This window comes from Xenopus laevis, chromosome 8S (assembly GCF_017654675.1).
Source record: "Xenopus laevis strain J_2021 chromosome 8S, Xenopus_laevis_v10.1, whole genome shotgun sequence".
In the NCBI taxonomy this organism is placed as follows: Eukaryota; Metazoa; Chordata; class Amphibia; order Anura; family Pipidae; genus Xenopus; species Xenopus laevis.
This window is the reverse complement of record NC_054386.1, coordinates 27817490-27837462: the sequence shown is the minus strand read 5'-3', so window position 1 is coordinate 27837462 and position 19973 is coordinate 27817490. Positions and strand designations below refer to the sequence as shown.

General features: G+C 44.6%; 1 protein-coding gene across 2 annotated transcripts in view; it reads right to left on the bottom strand.

Moving 5' to 3' along the window:
* Window positions 1-19688, bottom strand: part of ehmt1.S (euchromatic histone-lysine N-methyltransferase 1 S homeolog) — a 45264-nt gene extending 25576 nt beyond the window's left edge. Inside the window, exons 1-2 of one of the 2 annotated variants that reach the window (XM_018232549.2) lie at window positions 19541-19646; window positions 15923-16169 (exon numbers count right to left, since the gene is read on the bottom strand). In XM_018232549.2, coding sequence (XP_018088038.1) covers window positions 15923-15931 — 9 coding nt within the window. In that variant the 5' untranslated portion in view covers window positions 15932-16169; window positions 19541-19646. Of the gene's footprint in view, window positions 1-15922; window positions 16170-19540 lie in introns of both variants that reach the window. The other variant, XM_018232548.2, reaches the window with a different exon arrangement.
* Window positions 19689-19973: the final 285 nt, after the last annotated feature.

Sequence of the window (19973 nt, the reverse complement as noted above, 5' to 3'; positions counted from 1 at the left end):
ACCCAAGGCACAAATAACCACTCACCCCAAATCTCCCCCTAACTGGCCTTCAAGCTGGGCCCCCTGAGTTCATAACCAGGTTACAGATATATAGAAACTTTGGGGTAAAAAAAGTCACCCTGCTATAGTTCCAGAGGTACCCATGGCACAAATAAGCACTCACCCCAAATCTCCCCCTAACTGGCCTTCAGGCTGGGCCCCCTTAGCTCATAACAAGGTTACAGGTATATAGAAACTTTGGGGTAAGTCACCATACTATAGTTCCAGGGGTACCCAGGGCACAAATAAGCACTCACCCCAAATCTACCCTTAACTGGCCTTCAGGCTGGGCCCCCTTAGCTCATAACAAGGTTACAGGTATATAGAAACTTTGGGGTAAGTCACCATACTATAGTTCCAGGGGTACCCAGGGCACAAATAAGCACTCACCCCAAATCTACCCCTAACTGGCCTTCAGGCTGGGACCCCTTAGCTCATAACAAGGTTACAGGTATATAGAAACTTTGGTGTAAGTCACCATACTATAGTTCCAGGGGTACCCAGGACACAAATAAGCACTCACCAAAATCTCCCCCTAACTGACCTTCAAGCTGGGCCCCCTTAGTTCATAACAAGGTTACAGATACATAGAAACATTGGGGCACAAATTAGCAATCACCCCAAAGCGGCCTTCAGACTGGACTCTTCCCATCCACTGCTTTGGGCCCTGAGTGGGGATGTCCAACAGTTTGGGGCCAAAGCTCTACAAAACTTTTTTTATTCCTATGCCCTGCATATATTTTTAGTCCCTTCTATAACAAGATTGTGGCCTTAAGGCTGTATATGATTCTATTCTGCAGCTGCTAGTTGGGAATATTTCTAGAATGTGTGAATTACACGGGCCTAATTTTTGTTGTAGCCCCAGTCTGATGAAAACTTAAGTCAACAGCAAAGGCAGCAGTGCACACAGCGTAGGTAAAGGGGAAGGGGGGCAGGATTTGGGGGAAGGAGTTGTTGATTTGTTTGGAAGCCAGTTGAGTGTCTCAGTCCCACACGCAGGCTGAGAGAGACAATCCTGAGTGCAAGTATACACATGAAGGCTGCATTAAGAGACAACAGCCCAAGCTCAGAGAAGACCCCAAAGCTGCAGGCGCCAGCTTCCATAGACATCAAGCACAACTGAAGGGAAGGAGTTGCAGTTCAATAGACTGGGGGATCCTCAGAGGGAACACACACGTACACACACCAGTATCTACAGACAAATCCATGCAGTCAAACAAAGGGCTTACAGGCCCAAGCACCCCCAGCCACAGTTTGATCTACACAAAGGATATGAGAGCAGCACTAGGTAGGACACTTTCAGGCTGAGGCCTACACTGGAAGTCCCTGTAGTGTTGTTCCTCCTCGGTCATTAGCATGAAGCCGGGTCTTTTTCAAGGATTGCGATGAATTAGATCATCTTTGCCCAACCACCTCCCCCTACAGGCATTTTCCGGAGCATGCTCACATGCGGCCATGTCTGCACTGTATTGTTTACACACTCGGTGACCTACCATTTCCATTCCACAGCAACAATGCAAAGCAGCCCTTATGTTCCTTTAATTCTTCTCTCCCCCCTCCCACCCCAACTTCTTGACATGATAAACAAGCAAGTCCTCTCCTCCCCATAAATACATATGCTGCTATCTACCAGTGGAACTGCAGGACCAGCTCTAACCATTTCTGATGGGCTCCTTAGCTGCAGTCACAAGAGCCATGCGCTCAACTGACCAGGAATGAAGAAGGATGAGGAGGACACAAGCAAAATTCTAGGGTCGTTTATCCCTTCTGTTATCTGCACTGGAAGCATCAACAATTCAATGGATTAATTTAGCAATGTTTAACTGAATTATCATTGGATACTAGTACAATAAAGTATTTAGATCACAAGACTTCCTGCACTATACAGCCCCTACCACACATGCTAGAAGGCCATTCCATGCATCTATAACTCTCTCTGTGAGGAGGAGCTTCCTTAGGCTCCATTCCAACCTCAGAGTCTGTCCTACAGTTCTACCCACCATACTTTTGTGAAGAAGTCCCTCTTCACATCTTGGAAATATCCATATTACCCAGTGCCTCTACCTCTTCTAAGCGGCTCATAAAAGTGCTCTGGAAAGCAGCGTCTATTTGTCTGCTCTTCTTGATTCTCTGCTCTTTTGAAACAATGTAGCAAGAAGCAGCTGATTCCAAAACATTTGAAGAAACACAAGAGGGCTGACTTACAGCTTGCCATCAACAGCAATTAGATTTTCAAACAACTTTTTTGAACTTCAAAATGTGTAAGAGTATCCTATTGGAAAGTTGCTCGGTATTCTCCAATCTTTCATTAGGTAAAATTTTAAAGGAGAGCTAAACCCAAAAATTGAATATGGCTAAAACGGCCATGTTTTATATACTGAACTTACTGCACCAGCCTAAAGTTTCAGCTTGTCAATAGCAGCAATGAGCCAGGAATTTAAACTTGTCACAGGGGGTCACCATCTTGGAAAGTGTCTGTGACACTCACATGCTCAGTGGGCTCTGAGCAGCTGTTGAGAAGCTCAGCTTAGGGGTCATCACAAATTATTAAGCAGAAAATGAGGTTTGTCTGTAATATAAGATGATGCTACAGGGATGATTATTAAATTCTGATGCTAATTGCATTGGTTTCTGTGCTGCCATGTAGTAATTATCTGTATTATTGTGACATTTCTATTCTATGTGTACTGTATATTGTGAGTGGGTCCCTAAGCTCAGTAAGCGACAGCAGCACAGAGCATGTGCAGTAAATCAGCAGAAAAGAAGATGGGGAGCTACTGGGGCATCTTTGGAGACACAGATCTTTACTGCTAAAGGGCTGTGGTTGCCTTGGGATGGTACAGAAGCCCAAAACATATTGTACAACATTTCTAGCCTACTTCTTTAGTTTAACTTTCCCTGTCATTTAAGACCCTAACTTCATATCACACTAACCACATAACAGAACCTCTCTGGTTATCTGCAAATTCATGTACATCCAAGAGATGAGATCTGCAGGATAACATCCAATGTCACCGTATAGTGTTCCATCAACCCAATATTTAAAATAAATGAATAGGTCATCACTTCTTTTTATAGCAAATGCCTGAGGATTTCAAGATTACTGGGTTTTGAACTAAAACTGGCAACATGTATGGTGCAATAGAGGGCTGCACAACTTATTGTACTACAACTCCCAGCATCCCTTATGTTTGCTCAGCAATATCTCAAGGTCTCACCAAAACTTGCTTATCTTTTCTTTTACAAATGTATACACTCACTAGTTTCTAAAAGAAAAAAAGAAAGTTTTATAAAGGAGGCCTTGTGTAGAGGGCTAGTCACTAATATTTGCTCTTAAAGCATCATGGGAGTTGTAGTGTATCTACAACTGGATAGCCAAAGCAATATGAGTAAGTATTATTCAGGCATGGCAACCAAAACTTTAAATGCCTTTAAACTCATCAAGGCAAGTGGTGGCAAAACCAGGCAATTTTAGAGTCTGGAAACCTTCAGCCTTAGCAGCAGTTGGTCAGGGAAATGATTTTAAGTATTAATGGAAGGGGGGGGGGGGTTACTGCAGTACAAACATTAAATAAAACCATCTTGCAGGTGTCATCTTCTTCTGTTCTACACACAGCCTTGTCTTCCCAAAGGTGAACACACCCAGTCCTTGTATTTCTAGGTCAACAATCTGCAGCCCTGCTGGGGATGCTGGGAGATGTAGTCAATCCATATCTGCAAAGGCTGAATTAGAACTTGTCCACGCTCCCTTACCACTTCCTGCTCTGAAGACCTGCAAGCAGTTGTGCTTTTTTGAGTACCCCCCTAGCTATGGTTCCACTGCAGGAAATGCTTGTGCGACTCAAAAATAGAGAAACTAGGCTAAAAAAAACTAACTCTACTTGGATGGGTGCTGATTACCTTCCAGAAAGCCACAGAAGGGTTTAGAAAAAGATCCATCACAGTGTGTGTGTGTGTGTGTCTGGGTGTGAATGGATCAGGTGGTAGGGCTCCCTCTACTGAGCATGCCTAGTGGAGGAGACCATTTCACTTTGCCTGTGAGGCTGCAGCCATTTCATAGACGGAGCAGAATCATTGGAATGGTGTTTGAATAACCAAGAACAAAGCAGCTCCCAACATCTGCACAAGGCACAGGAATGTGGATCACTGTGACGGCTCCACGTAGCTCACTCAAGCCATACTTGATAGGACATGATCCCCAATCCGTGGGATAGTACAGTAAAAAAAAAAAAAGAATTTATAATTTGCCACAAGGGAGGGGGACATCAACTGTTAAAGCTGTTTCCTCTTTAGCCTGATGGGTATTTTAGGAGCCTACAAGCCTGGAGGAGACGGATTGCCATCCGCAGGGCAGTGTTTAGACAAACATTCCTGAGGCACGGCAGAACTTTGCAAGGGTGCAGAGCTAATGGGAAATAAATATGGGAAGATCTTCTGTTCCTAATTACCAACGAATGTGCCGAGAGGAAATAGAGCAATCCCAACATTATTAAGGACCATACCAAGCAATGCCTGTGAATCCCAAAGCCTCGGAGGTCTCCCAATTCCATGGGATAAAACTTCTGCAGAGAAAAAGGGACTCAATAATTCCATTATTATCACTGCTGATTAGATATGCAAGACGAGTGCTACAGTTAACCAACTGATAATAAAGGTGGCGATCTCTGCACAAACCCTGCATTGTTTAAGGTGTTTAAGAGGTTTGCTGAATATCACTCATACTCTGCCCTGGGAATGGGGAAAGTCAGCAGTGCCCATTCATTTTTATGGAACCCAAAGCATGAAAGAGACAAAGTATGCACAATTCCCTCACACTACATGTACTCAAAGATCTTATAAGGCAAAGATTTCTGGTTTTAGATTCCATTCTTGTCTTTTTAAGGTTATATACATATGAATGAACAGTTATCCTGCTATAGTTCACAAATAAACACTCACCCCAAATCTCCCCCTAACTGGCCTTCAGGCTGGGCCCCCTTAGCTCATAACAAGGTTACAGATATATAGAAACATTGGGGAAACAGTCACCCTGCTATAGTTCCAGGGGTACCCAGGGCACAAATAAGTACTCACCCCAAATCTCCCCCTAACTGGCCTTTAGGCCAGTTTTTTCATAATAAACATACCGTTTCTCAGGTAAGATGGACTATATTGGAACAGGTTAATCCACTGAGAGGGGGTAATGTGAGGAAACAGTTACTGAGAAAGGAAGCAGCATGGATACAAATATTAGATTCTCTAGTACCTAAGGGATTAAATGAGAGTTTTAGTTTAGGATGCTTTTTGTAAAAGTATAATATGTATTTATTGATAACGTATTTAATGGGTTCTTAATTATTGTTATATTGCAGGCAATTCAATTGTATGCATCACAATGGACTGGGACTTTCATGCCGATTAAATGATGGACTTTTTTGAGATTTTGAATAAATTGGTGGTGAAGGGTTAATTGAAAAATCAGCCAATAACATGGGAGTGAAGGGTATTTAATGCAATGTGTGTAATGCACCTGAGGAAGGGGTTGTCCCCGAAAGCTTGTGCCACAACAATTCTGCTGCAATAAATGTTTTAAAGGCAAGAAGCCGAAGTATGGTGTGCTTCTTTTCTCCCTTTTCTTCAGGCTAGGCCCCCTTAGCTCATGACAAGGTTACAGATATATAGAAACATTGGAGAAACAGTCACCCTGCTATAGTTCCATTGGTACCCAGGTCCAAAATAAGCACTCACCCCAAATCTCCCCCTAACTGGAATTCAGACTTGGCCCCCTGTTAGGTGGTAACAGTCTGCTAGTACAGCTCATTGGACCTAGGCCCCAGAATAATCTTTGCCCAACCTACTTGCACCAGGTATATAGATATTGGTATTGGTGCTGAGGCTGAGGCTAAAAAAGGCAGACGGGGGGGATGGGATGTTTCCATGAAAGAAAAAAAAATGTTAAGCAATGCCATGGAAACTGCTAGAATTGTGCCCTACTTTTTCTAGGTAAAATATATAACTTAGCTAAGACTCTAGTGTTCTATAGGCGCAGTCATTATGGCAACAGCACAAACCCATTTCAAGAAAATCCAAAAGAGCAGCATTCCAGAAGAAATCTAAATAAAATATCCAACACCCAATGCAGCTTACACTCCGGACGCAAAGCGAGCAGGTGCTTATGGAACCTTCCCTTCGGCAGTGTACCAGTAGGTTCTGTAACATATACACAGACATGCCAACACAGCAAAAATGCCAACAGAGCTATATTTACATCATGGAAGCAAGGCAAGCGTTGCCTATCTCTGAAAGAATACATATATTTATATGTGTGTGTGCTTTTGTGCCATTACATGGAATAAAACTAATAAGAACCCCAATAGAAATTAGAGGAACCCATAAATGAGGCTGGCACAAAGTAATGGTGGACTCTAAAAGAAAAGGCATTTATCTTTTAAATGAGGAACCCAAAGGGAAGACCCAATAAAGTACAAATTTGGTGGAGAAGTAGTTAGTCCTAACTTGAAATTCAATTTTGCCAAGATTTGAGGCAACCCTTATTTGCTCTTCTAGATGTACTGGAACCATGACTAAATGGCAGATACATCTAAGGCAGTGATCCCCAACATGTTGCTCTCGAACCCCTTGGATGTTACTCCCAGTAGCCTCAAAGCAGGTGCTTATTTTTGAATTTCAGCTTGGAAGCAAGTTTTAATTGCATAAAAACTAAGTATAGTGCCAAGTAAAGCCTCCTGTAGGCTGCCAGTCCACATAGGGGCTACCAAGTAGCCAATCACAGCACTTATTTGGCACCCAAAGGGACTTTTTCATGCTTGTGTTGCACCCAAATCTTTTTATATTTGAATGTGACTCATTGTTTAAAAAAGTTTGTGGACTCCTGATCTAAGGGAAAGGGGGGGCTAAGGGAAAGGGGGGCTTGACCAGAGACCAGTACTTAGACCATGAGTGCCCATACTTTACTAATGTGGGATCTACTTTTAGTGATATTGCCCCATTATGATCTACATCCATAAAAGCATTTTTAGCATTCTGTTGCATGGAAAATATTACTTAAATATTGATTTATGAGAAAATGTATATTGCTATATTTAAACAACAATTTCTCCTGTTACCTTAATGTAATAAATATCTAAATGAAAAGCATGAAATAGGAGGTTGATTTAGAGAAGCTGCTTGTTGACAGTGTCTGGAGATCTACTGATCACAATCTAAAGGCCTACTGGTAGATCCCGATCTACCTTTTGGACAAGAGGCTGGAAACCATCAAATGTAGCTTGGAAATGCATCATCACCTAGCCAGGTCTCCATTGAGCATCATTTAGCGCAGAGAAAGCACTTGACAAAAGTTGGCTTTGGAACAGGCCTTTTCCTCTCAATCTCATAATCACACCCATCCCCAAACCGCAATGCCCACTAAACATCCCCATAGGACATGTCATGCAGGTTATCCATAGAGTAAAGAATGGCTGAACATCATCTGAGAAATAACTTATTCCCGCAGCAGCTAAACCAAAGAAAATGGTGAAGACCAGGGTCGGACTGGGCCGGCGGGACATCGGGAAAAAACCCAGTAGGCCCGCGGCAGTTGTGGGCCCAGCAGGCCCAGATTCGCTGCATTCTCCCTGCCGTGACCTCACTTTTTCGAGCAGTTGCAGCAAAACATAGTGCGCGTCGGCGGTGGCGCAGCAGGGTTGGTGGAGGGAGGCACTGGACAGCAGCCCAAGTGGTCCCCGGGCCTCCCAGTTGGACATTAGAGTCGGCCACATAGTTTCAAGTTTTGTCTCCAAACTTCCGGGTCTCTAAAACAATGTAGCAGAAGCCAGAGGCCTACAGAACTGCTACATTGTTTCACAAAGGGATCTGCAGATAATGCTTTCAAGGCTTGAAAAAACGTTACAGATGTCAGCCGGTTACTTCTTTCTTTTGTACTTCAGGTTCTGAGTTGGAACCATAAGTACAACGGATATAAGTATATATGTTAAACATTTGCAAATAGCTTTTAACGTACAATGGAAAGTTGCTTGGAATTTTCGCCTTGGAAATGACATCCATAGACTATGTAAAAAAAAAAAAAAAAAGCGCAACAAATTTTTTTTTGACGCCCATAGACTTTAATGGGCGGCGTGACAATTCGCCTGTGGCGAATTTTTGGTGAAACAAAACAGGTCAAATTCGGCCATCCCTATCAGAAGGCATTTTCTTTCATTATGCACAAACAGTGCTGGAACAGAGACCCCCTTTTAAATTCTTTAGCTTTAGACGAGGGCCAGATTGAATGATTTTGGCTTGCGGAGAAATGCAGGATGAAAATCCGCCCCTCCTCCACTCCTACTTGACTGCACCCGGAAGTATAGTTTATGCTGCGGCCCAGGCGTATTTAGGCACCAAAATGCAACATTTTGCAATTTGTGCCGAAATCTTCCCTGACTGATGAAACCGAAGGAGAGCAGCAAGCAATCTGTAATTGCCTGGCCCTAGCCTCATAAAAGACATTGATCAGCAAGTCAAGGATGTGTAAAACTATGGCAATCTGGCAATTGCAGAATACAACTACCAGCCTCCCTTCGACTGAAACTTCTTGAAATTATTCTTGTCCTAGAAAGTAAAACACTCTATGTTAAAGGAACTGGGTTAACCCTCTGAATTCCAGACTTGGCACACAAATTAATTCATATGATAGAGCTAATAACCATACTGGGCATGCTGTCATAGAGATATGCTGAATAACATACGTTTCTATAACAATACGCTCTCCATTACGTAAATCCATGTATAGACCCTTTCAAAGCCAGTCTAACTTGTGCCTTTCTGGCTGCTGTTAAACTCTAATCCCATCTTGCCTAAAAATCCGAAGCCTAGAGTTCTTGGTCAGCCATAGCCAAAGGGACATTCTTATTCTAGAACATGCAATGGTTTCAGTGGCCAGAGACCACCTCTCTGTATAGAGTGGAATGCAAACTTAAGGTGGCCATACACGGATAGATCCGCTCGTTTGGCGATGTCGCCAAACGAGCGGATCTCCCTCCGATATGCCCACCTTGAGGTGGGCAATATCGGGCTGATCCGATCGTGGGCCCTAGGGCCCAACGATCGGATCCTAGCGTTCACCAAACGGGCGGTCGGATCGCGGGACCGCATCAACGAACAGATGCGGCCGCGATCCGACGGGATTTTTAATCCCATCCGATCGAGATCTGGCCGACTTTCGGCCAGATCTCGATCGGGGAAGCCCGTCGGGGGCCCCCATACACGGGCCAATAAGCTGCCGACACGGTCTGTCGGCAGCTTTTATCGGCCCGTGTATGGCCACCTTTACACGGAAAGGATTGAAAGACAGAGGATGAAATTAAGATTCCCATCCTGACCATAGACACACGGAGGGGGTTTCTTTCTGACCCCTACATGAAATAATTCATATGAAAAAAGAGACTATTGTTACGTGCATTTCATGAGCCAGTGGCCTGGGCTTCACACAAGTAAAGAACTTGCCCAAGAAGCTAACATTTCAGAAGGCCGGATTGACCATAGAAGCAGATAAATCAGCAGCCGTACGTAGGAATAAAAAAAAATTGAGATAGTAAGAGTCACTTTCTAGAAGAACAATCAATGGGTCACTAAAATAACACAAATAATTACCAAACAGACTTCTTAAGTATGTGCAGCCACCGCTACCAGTAAGTGTTAAGGGCACCTGCTTAAAGTTGGACAGTAGCATTAATAGAGAGAGGATCGCCTCCTCAAACTAAGGCAGGTCATGGGTACATCAGCAGAATAATATCGGGTCAAGGCTGGACACAAGCAGCCTACAGACCCCCCCCCCCAGCAACACCTGGGTCAGAGGAAAAACCCAATGTACCCACCAAGCCACAAACAAGATCTCCTTGTTCTACCAGCAGCGGCTTCTCCTCTTACACAAGCAGCAAAGTCTTCTGAGTCCCCCCCCTCAGCCAGACAGGAGCAGGGTCTTCAGCAAACGTCCATCCTCAATACACTTCTTCTCAGAACTTGCCATGGATTTGCTCTCCGTCTGGATTCGGCTTGGAAAACATTCCCTGCCTCTTCCAGACTTCAGGCCTAGAACTCCACACACACACGTTCCAATCACACTGTGAGTGCAGCCGAGCTTGGGGCATGCTCAGTGGAGACGGATCTCCTTCCATTGTAAAAAAAAAAAAAACATCTTTCAAGACCAGAAAAGGAGGAAATGTCATCTGCACAGAGCAAAAAGTCAGGGCACTGGGTGAGTTCACTAGCCTCAATATTGATCCACTGGGGCCTGTCTTCCTCTCAGGGACACACTACGTTTGCCTTCCTTTATCCTCTCCTGAGCGCAATACTTATACCAAACAAAGCAGCAGGATTAAGCATTAGCTGGGACAAAACAATGGAAGTCTTTCAGATATGTGTAACCAACATGCTATTTCCCTAACAAAATGCAGAATGTTTTGCTTTATGCATTTAATTCCTCTTCTTGGAAAACTCGAGGAATCATCACCAAGGCACAAGCCTTTAAAGCAGTGAACAGATATCCCAATGCAGGGCTGTCTATATCTAAGGCCTTTGGCTTTCATTAAACTACAACTCCCAGCTGTCCGAGGCAGGCGACACCCCCAAACAGGGAGCCGAGCAGGGCAGTGTTTAAGGGTTCCGATCTAGACAGTCGAATGATGGATTATAGATAGTTTAATCTACAAACTGGGAAAGATCAATTAACAACCCCTATTCTATAATTAATAGTTCAACTTCTTTTGGAAAAATATTTTTATATATATATTTTTACAGTGGAAGTAAAGGGTGCAGCCCATTACGATTTAGCTAAAGAACAATGAAATATTGAGTGCGTTTTACCCAATGAGCTAGGAAATATACATCTCTTCGTAAAAGGAACTGCAACCATATTTTATTTATCAGAGCAAAAAAAAAAACTCTCCAGTGCAATGAATCAAATGTATGTATATATATATATATATGTATATATATATATATATATATATATATGTATATATGTATATATGTATATATATATATATATTTTTTTTTTTATAGAACTCTTTCCTTCTGAAGAATCAACATAGACAAAGCGGAGGGTTGCCTTGGCAACAAAGGCTAATTTGTCAGAACTATTATAGGCTTTTTTGAGGGGCAGGGAGGGCATGTGAGGGTGGGACGCCAGCTTGGGGATATTGGGTATAAGAGTCACGATGGTTGGACAAGGAGTGCGACTGGACTTTAGTGTGTCCTTAAAGAATTAATTTGCCATTTATTAGACATGGAGAGCTAAAACGAGATATTTTAAGCCTATTGTATCATGCCAGTACGATTATGTTACAATAGTGGGTAATGCAGTCTTCAAGGCTTGAGTAATAATCTAATGCACAGGTTTCAAGCCAATAGAAACATAGTATCCTTAATATTTTCTATAGTATAGTAATTCCATTCTCAGGCTTGTCTAGGCCTTCATGCTGGGCTTTCAGACGAGTAATACTTTATCCCCAGTCTCAAGTGTTCTTTAGGCTGTTCCCCCGTTCACTGGTTTAGTGCCACATTCTGAGAACCTCTGGAACTATAGCAAGGTGACTGTTACCCCAATGTTTCTATTTATCTGTAACCTTGTTATGAGCTAAGGGGGCCCAGCCTGAAGGCCAGTTAGGGGGAGATTTGGGGTGAGTGTGTATTTGTGCCCTGGGTAGCCCCGGAGCTATAGCAGGGTGACTGTTACCCCAATGTTTCTATATAACCTTGTTATGAGCTAAGGGGGCCCAACCTGAATGCCAGTTAGGGGGAGATTTAAGATTTTGAGACTGAGATTTGTGCCCTGTCTAACCCTCGCAGACTATAGCAGAGTGACACCCCAATGTTTCTCTGTATCAGTAACCTTGTTATGAGTGAAGGGGGCCAAGCCTTAAGGCCAATTAGGGGGAGATTTGGGGTGAGGACTTATTTGTGCCTAGAGTACGTCTAGAACTATAGCTTCAAACAGAAAAAAAACTTTATAAGAAAACGGAAAATTGTCCTAGAACTATTTAATCTCTTTCAAAGACCATTTTTTTTTAGAAAAATAGCCCATTGCTGTTGAAATGCACGGCCTTCCAGCGTCTAGAACTATAGCTTCAAACAGAAAAAAAACTTTATAAGAAAACGGAAAATTGTCCTAGAACTATTTAATCTCTTTCAAAGACCATTTTTTTTAGAAAAATAGCCCATTGCTGTTGAAATGCACGGCCTTCCAGCTTTAACTCCAAATCTTGAGCATGTTCATCTATCTACTGGCTTACAGAGGACACAGAGTTGCAGTCCTCAACAGTTTAAAAGATCTGATCTATACAGTGTGAAAATCTTCTGGATACATTTATATTGATGCAACTTTGCCATTGTAGAAGAAACAGGCGAGTACATCTACAATTAAAGCAAATGTCAGACATTAGACAGCAGCTAACAAAGTAAAAGGTCGTCAGTGGTCAACACAAGACAGGCCAGTCCCACAACTTGCAGCATAAAATAACTGAACCAACAAAGGACGACAAACAGAAAGTTACATTAAAAGCAAGGGTTTCAGATGCCTTTGCTCCCGGTTATTCTTGCTGTGCTGGTTAAAGCAGATATGTCACCCTCAATATTGGACACCGGGTTTATCATATAGGAAGCGGTGAGGGTGTGTGTGGGTGGCTCATAGTGAAGATAGTTTATAATCTAGCAAGGAGCCTCATAAAGATCAGACACTAAAGGCAAGATATAATCTATTAAACCATCAAGGACAAGTCTGGAAACCCAGACCCTGAGGAAATTTATATTCCTTAAATATGGCAACAGCTCAGATATTCAAAGATGACCCACCAGTTTAAGCCTCCTCTTCTACCCACCTTCAATGATCACAGTCACCTTAACAAGACTTCCGCCTATAAGAAATTCTATACAGGAAGGGTTAACACAAAAGCAGTCATTCGGACCACCCAGAACTGTGGGTGACAGCATCAGGCGATGTCAGATTTATAAACAATAACATGCCCAATGCAGACGTGAGCAGCCCCAACACAATAAAGATCTTTGTCTGCTCAGAAATCAAATATAACCTACATGGGCAGTGGTTCAGCAGCCACGTTTTCATAGACCTTCTACCTTGACCTCCTCTGGGTTCCCCGAGGCCCACACCAGACTAGTTATTGGTTCCATCTACAAATCTCTGACAAGAATGTCAACTGAAGAACGTCTAGCCTTTATCTGTTATCAGATGTGAAGAGACAATGAAAGCTTCCTTATAACTACTGGTCAATACCTTAAAAATTACAATAGATCTCCACTAAAGATTCGGGGGGGGGGGGGGTGGAAGGAGGGCAAAGGTATCAGATACAGGAACGTCTAGATAAAATCTTAAAGGAAACAACTAGGCAGAATCTGCACAGATGATATCAAGAATTCCTTCCTCTATTTATGGATGCAGTCACGCAACTGCTGGGCAAAAAGCAATATGTCCTACCTGAACAAAAACACCAGTCCTCCAAGAGATTGAAAGGAGAATTTGCCCAGGACACTGGGGACTGCTGACTGATTGCTGTGGCCTACTCTACTGATCAGGAGCTACAATAAGCAGTAGGCATGGAGGAGCATGCTCAGTAAGAGCCTCTGATCTTCAGCAGGAAGATCAGCCTCATGGATGTCATTAAGGTTACATAAAATCTAGAAGGGATTTCAATGCAACAACAAAAACAAGGAGGCCCATTCTACAAGAACACCCCATCATCCAGCAGAGACAAACAGACCCACCCTACGCAATTAGAGAGAATTCCAACGCATGCTCCGAAATTGCTATTCAATTATGCTATTTCTAAACTCCTTTTTGAAGATTTCACTTCAATACCCACTGAGCCTACACAAAGTGCTGAGATCACTGTTAACGTTTTCAAGGTGACCTTCCAGGAATTTTAATCGTTTTCAGATTTCCCTTCAACAGCAGAAATATTTAATGTGATAATCATTTTTTTCCAGGTTAATTCTAATATTCACGCCAATCCTGCCAAGCATTAAAAAGCCTATCCAAGAGGTTTTATTAGGGAGAAGAAAAGAAAAGAAAAAAAAAAGATATTTGGATCGGAGCCGTTTGTATCTCGCCCAAGGTCCAATCTAGAGCACACAGAACAGCACATTCTTTATAGGACAATGAGTTATGGTGTTGGGGCTATAATATAATGATGTGTTGGACAGGAAAGTTTTGTAGGATTATTGGAACATGTATGGCCAATAATGGGCCTGCCGATCTGACCAGTATCCAAGTACTGTTGGTATCAGTCTGTTTAGACAATCTGGAGGTCTGGAAATTTCATCTGCCATTAGATTTGATAAAAATCAGCTTTGTTACGATTGGACAATTGAAAAGTGACCATACCACTGTGTGGGCATCAGCATCCAAAGCAACCCATAGGCATATCTAAGTCTGCCCATGTAGTGACTTACGGAAGTTTTATGCACCCCATTTTGATTCAACAGCAAAAAAAAAAACAAAACTCACTGTAAATGAAGCCACAGAATATAGATATTTTGGTTACCTGTTAACTACAGCTCCCAGAAGCCTCAACAATTAGGGCCACCCCTGCTAGTGACTGGCCGATTACCTAGGTTAGTTGCAAGATGAGTTCTATGAAAGGAAAAAACCCCACAGAAGAGCGATAGTATAAAAGTTTTACCAATAACAAGATTTGTTCTACCAGACTGATGTCTGTTGGGCTCTACAGGCAAAACAAGCCATGTGTAAATATAATTGTCACCCTGATTTGATTATAGAAGACGCTCAATCTCAATCCGTTTCCTCTAGCGATTGTCCCCCCAGCCACTGGGATCTGGTGCTCAACGTTTAATTAGCGTGAAACAACCTGAAACCATTTCTCATTAAAGATTTATCCTAAGTGACAACGGGAGGAAGGCGCTGGCCATCGACCTGTTCTATTATGTTTGATTTAATGCTGCCACGTTTGCATTTGCAGATTCCGATCGAGCACGGATCTGCCACTGATCCAGAAGTTTTTACTATGCTGGCAAAGCGGAGGAGCCGTTAGCGGCAGCCTGTCTAGGACACCAAGTGCCATCTGCTAGAGAAGGACCTGGGCAGAAGATGCGTAAATTCTTACTAAACACAAACCATGCCAGACTTGCGACTCATTCCAAGCCAATTCCTGTTGCTCATGGCGAGCACAAACGGCAAGCCGGCCTGTCGTTAAAAACGACACATTTCGCCTTTAGAGGAAGTATGAGGGACTTCCTTAAAGGAAAATTATACCCCCAAAATGAACACTTTAGCAACAGATAGCTCATATCATATTAAGTGGCATATTAAAGAATCTTACCAAACTGGAATATATATTTAAGTAAATATTGCCCCTTTACATCTCTTGCCTTGAGCCACCATTTCGTGAGGGTATCTGTGCTGTCTCAGAGATCACCTGACCAGAAATACTACAACTCTAACTGTAACAGGAAGAAGCGTGGAAGCAAAATACAGAACTCTGTCTGTTAATTGGTTCACGTGACCTAACATGTATGGTTTGTTGGTATGTTTGTGAGTAGAGTGAATCCTACGATCCCAGGGGGTGGCCCTTATTTTTTTTAAAATGGCAATTTTCTATTTATGATTACCCAATGGCACATACTACTACAAAAGTATATTATTATGAAAATGGTTTATTTACATGAAGCGGGATTTTACATATGAGCTGTTTTATGCAATATCTTTTTATAGAGACCTACATTGTTTGGGGGGTATAGTTTTCCTTTAAGGGATCCATGTGGAAATAGCAGACCTGAATGGAATACTTAGAACAAAACTTTAACTTCAGATATTTAATCGTTCCTCCCCCTAGACCCTAAACAATTTTATCGATATATGACCAATCATACATACAGTGGCCATACAGGTTCCAGAGCGACAGTTGCATGCGTTGAAGGGCCGGCTATCCTTTATCAGAAAGAGTCAGGTTCATTAGCAACACTGCTGCTTGTAAAGATCTGTAGCTGATTTAACAAGGATAGTGGGAGAGATAAGACAGTTTGGCTGAGGCAGAGCAAACAAAAACATTGAAGCAGGCCATAGACGTGCAGATTTCACCCTTGTGTCAGATGAACGTTCGGACGTCCCGATCTCCCACCAACTATTCAGATGAAATAAAGTAGTAAAAGAACAAATCAGACGATGTTCTAGCAATCATAAGAAAGTTGTGTACGACAAACAGAAGTGACAGTCGGCCATTGATAGTCAGACATGCAGAGAAATTATCATTAGCCAACAAATCTTTTAACCTGTCTGATCGATTAAACAAGCTATCGACATGGTACGATCCACACACGGCTATCGACATGACGATCCACACACGGTCCGGAAATTGTATGAAACTTTTATTCATAGGACTGTATCTAAAGCGTCTATGGCCAGCTTTTTGCAGATTGCAGATCTCGGCCTATGGAGAAACACAGGCCTAGAATCCACTCCCCCTGCACCCAAAAGCATTGTCTCTGCTCGGGCACAGGCAGACGCAGTGGATTTCGGTGCCAAAACATAACAATCGGCAATTTTGTGCCGAAATCCACCCTGCCTACGCAGAATACGCATAATCTGGCATTAGCCTTAAACATAGTAAAGCCAACCAGCGTTCCCTTAATTACCACAACCCCTTCACACACATTTTTAATTGTTTTTGCCAAATTCCTGCCACCGCCCACCCATAAAAAAGAGGCAGCCCAGCTATTCTAGTAGCAAATCTCAGTTGCCCTATCAGACAAGAATCAGTGCTGCCCCTATTGCTGTAAATCTGCTCCCTAAACACGGTAATGAAAAAATCTTTTCTGACAGATAACATGGAATGATAAGGAACAGTCGCAGAGTGCTAGCCATCATTAAAGGTGTGCAGCATGATTGAGGTTGGCTCTTTGTAGATGACAGAACCACCCAAGCGAAAGCAATTTCAGGAAACATCTTATCTTCTGTCCCAGCTTCCCCACGTGGGTAGAAACTTACAGGGTGCTCAAGCTGTCAGAGCCACCCTCCCATGGGTTGATATTATCCCCACAAACTAGGCAACTGTCATCAAATGTCTGCTGTATTGTAGCTTGTGTAAACAAGCCCTTAAGTTTCCATTATACTTCCATTCTTGACCAAACGACAGTCGACCGTGCTATCTACATGCCAAAATCAATTGGCTTCGCCACCGTTATCTGATCAGGGGTGACTGATACCAATCAGGTCAGACAATAATACCCATCACCCAAGCACAAAGCCATCCCATAGCATCACTGCCATCCTGCCAACTACAAGGGCCCATTGTTGCCTCCATCCCTGGAGCTTTATATGGAGATGACACTCACTGGTATGGATGCAGCAACAGAGACTGATGGGGAAAAAACTTCAGTGATTTTAATAACTGCCCCCCTCCCCCCTTTAGAAGCTGATAATGGGCCAACTCTCAAATGTCAGCATTAAATCAAAAGTGATATTGTGTTATAGAAGTCTATGGACGACAGGGGTGTAGGCCCATCGGCTCCCGTTTTAGGTGCCATTTGGCAGAAGGTAATTGACTTAGCTACACTGTTTCAATGTTTCAAGCGTCAGAGCCAGAGAACATAAAGTGCTATCCATAGCACAGATAAGCTCCTGTGACAGTTACACATAACTATAAACAGGCGAGTATGAGGAATGATACTGGAAGTTGCTGCCATTTTGTACCATGATGGAATAGGCCCCACTGTGTTAGACAGGCCCCAGCTGCCATATTGGATATGAATAAAACTGGGAAAGAGACATGGCATGGGGCTGTTATGCACATCATTTGACACCAAGTTGAGTGCAAGCTCAACAGAACAGTTTCAGCTATGTGGAAGGCTGAACCAAGACCCAAAGGGGTTCTCTAATAGCCATGGGGAGGAGACAGAGGGAAGGTGGGGGAGCACATAAAACAGACATGGGACTCATAATAACAAAGGAAGCACACAGTTGTGTTTGATTGGCACCTTGTGTGTGACCCCAAGAGTTTGTGGGACGGGGGTATAAGATCTCAGTAACACCCTGGGGATAAGAGAAGTTGAGTAAGGACAGAATGGCAAGGGCTAAAGGGTCAGGGTGGGCAAGACCAGGCAGGGGGCAGGTTAATATAAGGGGGTATAATAAGAGAATGAGGACAGAATGGGGGGCTTAGAGCAAGTTACTGCAGAGCAAGGCAGCCCCAGGAATAGGGGCAATAAGGGTAAGAGGAGGCAACAGAAGGGGTACAGGGCAAGTAAAAGGGGTGGTTTGTGGAAGGGGCCGCGGGGAGCAGCAAGTGGAGGGGCCGCGGGGAGCAGCAAGTGGAGGGGCCGCGGGGAGCAGCAAGTGGAGGGGCCGCGGGGAGCAGCAAGTGGAGGGGCCGCGGGGAGCAAGTGGAGGGGCAGTTGGGAGCAAGTCGTGGGCAGCGGGGAGCAGGGTAAGTGGGGGGGCAGTTGGGAACAAGTGGGGGGGCAGTTGGGAACAAGTGGGGGGGCAGTTGGGAACAAGTGGGGGGGGGCAGTTGGGAACAAGTGGGGGGGGCAGTTGGGAACAAGTGGGGGGGGCAGTTGGGAACAAGTGGAGGGGCAGTTGGGAACAAGTGGAGGGGCAGTTGGGAACAAGTGGAGGGGCAGTTGGGAACAAGTGGAGGGGCAGTTGGGAACAAGTGGAGGGGCAGTTGGCAACAAGTGGAGGGGCAGTTGGCAACAAGTGGAGGGGCAGTTGGCAACAAGTGGAGGGGCAGTTGGCAACAAGTGGAGAGGCAGTTGGGAACAAGTGGAGGGGCAGTTGGGAACAAGTGGAGGGGCAGTTGGGAACAAGTGGAGAGGCAGTTGGGAACAAGTGGAGGGGCAGGGCAGTTGGGAACAAGTGGAGGGGCAGTTGGGAACAAGTGGAGGGGCAGTTGGGAACAAGTGGAGGGGCAGTTGGGAACAAGTGGAGGGGCAGTTGGGAACAAGTGGAGGGGCAGTTGGGAACAAGTGGAGGGGCAGTTGGGAACAAGTGGAGGGCAGTTGGGAACAAGTGGAGGGGCAGTTGGGAACAAGTGGAGGGGCAGTTGGGAACAAGTGGAGGGGCAGATGGGAACAAGTGGAGGGGCAGATGGGAACAAGTGGAGGGGCAGATGGGAACAAGAGGAGGGGCAGATGGGAACAAGAGGAGGGGCAGATGGGAGCAAGTGGAGGGGCAGTTGGGAGCAAGTGGAGGGGCAGTTGGGAGCAAGTCGTGGGGCAGCGGGGCGCAGGGTAAGTGGAGGGGCAGTTTGGAACAAGTGGAGGGGCAGCTGGGAGCAGGGTAAGTGGAGGGTCAGTGGGGAGGAGGGCTATACAGAGGGCATTGTGTAGGGGCAGGAGGGGGTATTATTTGCAGGGGAGACACGTGAGTCGGGCCGGTCTGTACGGCACTTCCCATGGGGCCCAAGGTCAGCTCAGCCCCTTCCAGTCCACCTCCCCCCTCACTCCCCGGCCCTCGAGGGCCCCCTCCCGCTACCCGCGCTTCTTCCTCGCTCACCTCAGCATCCAGTGTGGCCATGGCTCCAGACCCAAGCGTAGCCCCGCCCCCTCCGGCCGCCACGACATAACCACGCCCCCGTTCTTAGCCTCTCGGGAGAGAATGAGGGGATCTAAGGATCCGGCGCATGCGTGGGACTAAAACCCTTTTCCTGTCTCCGTACAACAACATGGCGACTCGGTATGATCGTGGGTGTAACAACATGGCGCCCCCCATGTGCGGCTTCCGTACAGTAGGTTCATTGTGTGGGGAAACAGCTGTGAGTGTGGCCCGTGCTTTGTGTGGCTTTGTTTTCGTATGTGCACGTCCTTTGCCTTTAGGCACTGGGTGGCACCTATTGTTCCTCACACTGGGGCTCAGGCAGCCATTTCCACCCACTGACTGGGCCCAGCCCCGCACATTGGCCCTGCCCTCTTCAACTCCCATCACCTTA